The sequence below is a fragment of the Alosa sapidissima genome, chromosome 11 (genome assembly GCF_018492685.1).
Source record: "Alosa sapidissima isolate fAloSap1 chromosome 11, fAloSap1.pri, whole genome shotgun sequence".
Lineage (NCBI taxonomy): Eukaryota > Metazoa > Chordata > Actinopteri > Clupeiformes > Clupeidae > Alosa > Alosa sapidissima.
In genome coordinates this window covers 32657462-32664961 of record NC_055967.1, presented here as the reverse complement: position 1 = coordinate 32664961, position 7500 = coordinate 32657462, and the positions used below count along the sequence as shown (strand labels likewise).

Below are 7500 nucleotides of genomic sequence, written 5' to 3'. Positions count from 1 at the left end.
GATAGGAAAGGCATCTCACTCATATAAGGCAGGGCTGAAGTAACTGGATGGAGGATTTGGAGTGAGGGCTCATCTGGTATCACTACCCATATCACTACTGTGCTGCTGGGTTTACCAAACTAATGTATTTGAATGCATATGTTGCAAATGAAAATCCCATGCTGCAGAAAGATACTCTAACCTTTAAGAGGCCACAAGTCTGCAGGGCTGCCACTGTGTGATGACAAGTCTCTCAGTGTGCCTGGTGTCCTAATGCTCTGAGTGGCTCCTGTGAAGCTCTTAGGAATGCTGAATGCACTGTTTCCCCTCATCCTATAGACTGATTGTTTGGATTGGTTGTCATTGTCGCCATGGACACTGATTTTTTTATATATATTTTTTTTTAAAGCAGAACACCATGTCTTCCATGCCTCTCTTTGCGTTGTTGTTGTTATTGTTGTTTTTGTTGATGTTTGTTTCTTGATTGATTGATTTTTTTCTGTACCCTTGTTTTAAAAATATTATTTCATAATGTCTGTATGCCACTACTGCTGCCCCTGAGTATATAAGGTGTGAGGGGTGTAACATAATTTAATGTCATTTAGCAGTCATGTCAGCAAGCCATTTTTACCCATGATAGCATTTACTATGTTTATATTTACTATACCAACTTGTTTAATATGACATCACCAGTGATCACCTAACAGTCATTATTAATATGTGACTGTGTGCTGTATATTATAGAATATTTGCCTTTTGACTTGCCCTATGAACAAATCCCTTTATGTGTCTATTAACTATTGCGTGTGTTGCCAGTATTGTGCCTGCCTGCCTTACTATGGGACAAGACTTGTGCGTTTGGGAGTTTTTGAAGTTTTGATTTCCTAAAAGAAGGGAGTTGTGTGCGTGTGTTTGTGTCTAGCGGGAGTTTTCCAGCAATGAACACCACTCTTATCATCACACACACACACACACTCATCCCTTGGTCCAAATATTCTGGGTATTATACCGTCAAGAAGCGTTAAGTTGCATGTGACTACACAGACAATGAAGGAAGCAGAATTCTGGCCATACTCCCAGGAATGGCCTCTCAAGACAGTGGGATGGGAGGGGACTTCAGTGTTTCTCTCTAAGCCTGTCTTCCACTCACACAATAAATCAGTTTGAAGAGTCACAGTGTCTTAGTTTTCTCACAGACTGTTGTTGATGAAAGTGTTTTTGGTACTTTGCATACTCAGTATCAGCAAAGCTGATTGGCTTCTGGTAAACTGTTCCACTAACCCCTGCCACTGTTGTTGGCTGAGTCCATAGAGGGACTCCATTTTGTCCAGTGAAGCCATTCAAGCTCCAGGACCAGCAGGCTAAACCAGTTACATGGATGATATTGTAATGTTACTGATGAAAGCCTTGTAGGTTTTCCTGGTAGCACTTTTGACCTCTGCGCCTACTGTTGGCTGTAGGCCATGGCTTAGAGTGTCTGAAAGAAGTATGAGATGAAACTGTGTATCCACCATCAACCACTGTCCAGCCGCTAGTGAGTCTGTTGAGCTCGTGTGTGAGGCCAGAGATCCTCTTAAGCCCTGAGCCTTACTGATCTGGACACCTCTGGAATGGAGGCAATTGGGGCAATTTTGGACAGCATTCAGTAGCTACATAGCCTGGCGGGGCCATCCTATATAATTGAGATGTATAGTCTGGCATCGAACCATTCACCTCGCTTAATCCAAGGGGCGGGCAGAGAATTGTCTTTCAAACTGCCTAGGCATGCAATAGGCCAGCGCTACGACCATATCCGTATCCGGTCGGCAAAACGGCAAATACATCCTTCTTCGAAAGTAATGACTTAAGTGCATTGTGTTGCTCAACTTTCAAAGAAAAGCACAAGTCCAACTCCTCCAAAGTTGACGCCAACGCCGATTCAAACAACCGCTCTTCGTTCGCCATCTTCCTTGTTGTTCACAGTCGCAGGACTGTCGTTATCCTGTTAAGACCGCCTTAAGACTCTCTAACAAAATAGAGCGCTGTGATTGGAGAACATCCACGGTGCTAAGCCAATAGAAATCCCTATGGTTCGATACTAGACGTACAGGCTGAGCAAATTAATTTGCCGCCGCTAGGGTGCGTCTAGATTTCTAGGCTAGTAGCTACATAAAGTTAAACAAGATCCAAGCCTTTAGTCTAAGGGTCCATCTTTCCCCCCTTTCCCTCTATTCCATCTCTGTTCCTGCTGCCGTCTAGATCTATCTGAAGCCGCAGAAGTCAGGTCACAGTTTACTTTTTCCGTCTCTGAAGATCAGATCAGTGAAATGCCAAGACGGATTTCCTTAATCATCCGTTAATTCAGTTAGTCGATTTAGTGGACGGAGTTTCAGGAAGCTGTTGGATATTGAGTTACATACAAAGACTGTGAGCACAGAAAGTCTTTCCACGATAAACAAATAAACAATCAGTACTACTTCTACGGTAGATTCATATATGCATGTACTAACGGTGTTAAACACACAACTAACTACTTTTGTGCTCAACTCAGCCATGCTTTAATCCCTGTAGACAAGATGGATGACTTGACCTGGTGAGCTGTAGCTATGTGAGGTCATTTGATAAGCTTTGAGACAGCCTAAACTCCTTAGGTACCAGCTAGTGTAGTACCACACATACTAGTCTGCTCACTTTTATAGAGAGCAACAAAGTAAAATTATGATCGTCATGACCTTTGACCTTTCCATGGTTAATCTCTAAGGGCTGGGCATGGCCTGTTTGGAGGAATGAGGAATGAGTGAGAGGCAATAAACTGGTAGCACTGATTCTGAGGTAAGATTCTGATATATCCTACTAAAAGATCTCAAACCAGAGCCAGTCTGTTTTAAACATATTGTATACAGTATCTAGCATAGTTTGAGAATAAAGCTATCCTTCTTTTAAAGGAGAAATCCGGTGATATTTCACATAGATCTCCTTATCTTGAAGTCACAGAGTACTGGAAAAATAAAATCATGAGCCCCCACGTTCATGCCCCCAGAGTGTAGCGCTGTAGCTGCCTGGCTGCTTTAGCTGCTCGAGCTTGAAAAAAACAATTGTTTTCTTTTTTTTTTCGTACCGACAGTACTCGGTGAAAAATTGCTTTTAAATACCTGAAAGGTACATAATCCTACCTCAATATTTAGTCAATGTAATTTTTTCACACAGAAACACACACACACACACACTAATAAAACCACTATACATAACAAAGCAGTGAAATAATATTGATGTCCTTTTAGTTTATTCTTGTAATGTTTTTATTGTATAATGGTAACACACACCCTACCATTTCCAGTCTGTCATTTGGCGCAAAGGTAGCTGCTACTTTTCACCAGCTGGATGTCATAGTCTCATCATCTTGTGCCAGACCAAAAGGCTGTGTGTCATGGCATTATGGTTTATATACATATAGGCTACGAATGCAAATGACCCAGTAGGTCAGTAACTTTCTCATTATGCGTGTCTGTGTGTGTGTGTGTGTGTGTGTGTGTCCACTGTGGTCTTGAGTTCTTACTTATATGCTTTGGCCTCTCTTGTGAAGAGAATCTTACTGCTATAGAATAACCAACTCACCCTGTCCATACCACAAACTCACACTTTCCTGCATACAAGCGCTTTCCCCTGGATCATTCCTTGTTTCAGTCCTTTCCATCTTCATGTCATGTGTGTGTGTGTGTGTGTGTGTGTGTGTGTGTGTGTGTGTGTGTGTGTGTGTGTGTGTGTCACTGATGGAGTCTTAACAGTCTGTTCACTGACCATCTGTGCTGGTCACGTCTGTTACGTCATCATCCAGGTTGGTGATCTTTGTGAATTTCTCCTCCGTGTCGTCCATCTCGTCCTCGGGGTCTGTGGTGCCAGTGATGATGATATCTGGCACGATCTTCCTCTCTTGACTTGCTGCATCGGCAGCCTGTGTTTTTATATTTGCCTCAGCGCTCTCTTCTGCTCCGGGCTCTGTAAGGTCACCACCCTGGTTGCTATCGTCTACTACTGCAGCATCCACTTCGCTCTCTGTCCCACTGGTGTCTGTGGTCGTCCCTGTGTTAAGGTCAGCAGTTCTCTCCTCGGAGCTTGGCCCCGTGCTGGGTTTGGCATCCTGCGGGAGGGTCTCGTCTTGAGTGTGTATGGAGGAGGTCATGGAGTCCGGTTCAGGAATGGGTGCGCTGGGACCAGCCAGCTCTACTGCATCTGTTGAAGGTTCGGGGATGTTTGTACACGTCTCCTCCGCACTATCTTTATGTTGTACTTCTGCATTATTTCCTGGGCCTTTAGCTACGTCAGTCTCTCGAGTCGGCAGGGTTTGATCATCTGTGTGTGACGCACTTTGCTGTGATTCATCCCTTGTCGCCTCCTCTGGTTTAGACTCCTCCTCCTCTGGTTTAGACTCCTCCTGCTCTGGTTTAGACTCCTCCTGCTCTGGTTTAGACTCCTCCTCCTCTGGTTTAGACTCCTCCTTTTGTCTCGTGTGCACTTGAGGCGGGTCCTGGTTTTTGTCCTCTGCTGAAGCCTGGTCTTGGCTTGTCTGTGGTGGAGACTCGCATGGGCTTTCTGTGATGGGACTCAGGTTCCGTTTTTCTTGGCTGGGCTCTGCTTCTGCTGTAGCTAAAGTTAACCTATCTGGGATTGCTACGTCTGATTTGGATTCAACTGATGTTGGGTCATCGGGCATACTCTTATCTGGTTTATTTGGTCTGTGGTTGCTTGATTGAGTTGTAGACTCAGGTACAGACTGCTCAAGATTAGATTGGTCAGGCTGTACCTGATTTATAATTGTTTGAGGTTCAGCTTTTGTTGTGTCTCCTTGGTTTATGCTCTGACTTGCCAGACGTGACTCACTGGAGATGGTGGAGATGGCGTCCGACTTGGATAAAGGTGGGGCTAGATCCTTGGCCTTGTATTTCTCCTCTTTCACGCTCGCGGTAGACGTTGAGACCAGGGGTATGTCTGTCGCCCCTTTGTCTGAGTGTGTGCTGGCACCTCTGGTGGTGTGTGTGTTCACCACTCTAACCGCATGTGCGTTCACCCCTCCATCTCGGACATCCTCACACACCTCATCAGGTGCCCTGATGATGACCTCATCGTGGAAGGACACTGCTTTGCTGATGGGCTTCTCTGAGGCCTTCCCATTGGAGCGTATGGCGGAGGAGCCAGGTGTGGTGGTGGTGGTGGCGGCGGCGTATGTGGTGGAGTTGGAGGTGATGGTGTAGACGCCCGCTCTGCCGTGCAGGGAGGACTGTGAGGCGTCAGTGTTGCCCAGCACCTCGCTGTGGAGCGCCACCTCATCCAGGAGTGGCACTGGACGCCCGTGATTCACCTGTGCCAGAGATAAACACACACACACACACACACACACACACACACACACAAACATACACACACACACACACACACACACACAAACATACACACACACACACACACACACACACACACAAACACACACACACACACACACACACACACACACACACACAAACATACAGGGGATGAATCACTAACACAGATTGTACTAGTGAAACATACACACTGTCTAACCCTTTCCTCTGTAAAGCACTTTGAGATATATTCATACAGTATGTTATGGTGCTATGTATATAAAACTGATCAAAATGAAACTAAACTGAAAAACCCCTGTTTGTGTCTATCCCTTATCCGGTCTAGGCTCTAGTGTGTTCCCCATCATGGGATGTTTCCCTTACAACACATGAACCCCCTGAGGACATTCAGACTGGCACCAAGAATCTGCAGCATAAGTGCACACTCGTTCAGTAATTAATTACCGTAATTGTGTTAATTAATTGGTTAGTTCGTCAATTACAGTTTTTTCTAAACACAACTGTGATTCTTATAGCACAATTTCTAAAACTATGAATACTTATAGCAAAACCACTCACCGAGTTCGAACTAAAAGCACAAACATTGCTTTGTACTCAGTTTGCAATTTTGTAACACACACTTTGCACAACTGTAGGCACAATGGCTATTATTTACACTATTTTGCCAACTCTCTGGCACACTTTCTCATGTGAAAACTGTTAATTAGTTCACTTTGCAATCAGCCTAAGCACTATAAATAAGCCACAAGTAATGTACAATGGGTACAGTGGAGTGAGCAGGACGAGTGAGAAGAGAAAGAAATAGCCCTTTTACAGACAAAAAAAACAGTCTACATGTAGGGATATTACCATATCAGGCCTGGATACGTCATTCCAGAATATATTTTTCCTGGTGCCTTGGACTAGGACATTGCATGCGATGTAGACAGAATTTTGAGAGAGACGACCCGATGTAGACTGATTTGTTTTGTCTCAGTGAAATTGCTATTTTGTGTTTTGACTTGGAAAAACACACTTGTGTTTGTTTTGATGTGTGTAAATTAATACCAATACTTGAAGTTTGGATCCCTGTATGTTTACAGAACTATGACAAAAGTATGACCTCAAACTGACATAGTCTACACACACACACACACACACACACACACACACACGCACACACACAAACACACACACAAACACAGATACACAAAAACTCACAGTGTCTTCTGAGATCAACTGCAGAAGTATATGTAGAAAACATATCTTACACTCCACGACATCACTAGAGAAATCACTGGCACATTTGAAACTTTCACCAATAGTAATGCTACTGTTCAGGTAATCAATGTTTAACCCCAGTTATTTACACTTTTTGTGTGAATGAGAAAGTTTAAAATGTGCATCTGTAGTGAATTGTCCATCCTACTCCTCCACAATGACAGCTCTGTCCAGTACTATAACTCTCATTTTACAACATGTAACAGTTTTTACTACACAAATACAAGTTGTCCAGGTCACATAAAGTAGAAGATACTTTGGGAAGGTAATTATTGCCTCCTTTAAATACCCTCCTCATAATGCATTAAGAATATCCATGGTGAGTGACATCCATGATGAGTCTGTCATTTACCTCTATGCCAAAGAATATGGTCTGCACAACATCCTATCTGATCAAATTTTTCAGTAATCTTCTTTTGGCAAGCCTCATGTAAATATTGTCTATCAACAACAAGTATTGTAAAGATGCACATAAAAAAATGCAAACCTACATGACCGTATAATGTAACTTGTCAATGTCAGCTGAGTTGCCAATGAAAGATATTTATGAATGTACATTGTAAAATATGACATGTCTTCTTTATGAATGCACAAATGCATTATGAGCGGGGTAGTTTGTCTGTGAAGAGATATAAAGTATCCCACATCATAGCCAGGTGGTTTAGGGTCTGTCTGGACAGGACTGCACTAGCTAAACACTCACCAACTGGAACCACCGCAAGCTCTGCTCAGGTAGAGAACAGTGGAACACATCACAGGTTAGTCATACTCTTAACCACTGCTTCAGGTTGACTCATAATGTTGACAATCCCATAAAATATTAATTAGACCCAGTGTTCTTTTACCAATACAGCCAACACTATATTATATAATAATTTTCCAAAACAATTACTAAAATGGTCTC

At 43.3% G+C, this 7500-nt stretch overlaps 1 protein-coding gene across 2 annotated transcripts in view; it reads right to left on the bottom strand.

The window, feature by feature from the left end:
• Positions 1 to 3291: 3291 nt before the first annotated feature.
• Positions 3292 to 7500, bottom strand: part of LOC121723603 (protein dachsous) — a 15480-nt gene continuing 11271 nt past the window's right edge. For both annotated transcript variants that reach the window (XM_042109443.1, XM_042109444.1), the window contains exon 15: positions 3292 to 5314. In XM_042109443.1, the coding sequence (XP_041965377.1) occupies positions 3749 to 5314 (1566 nt within the window). In that variant the 3' untranslated portion in view covers positions 3292 to 3748. The remainder of the gene's footprint in view (positions 5315 to 7500) is intronic.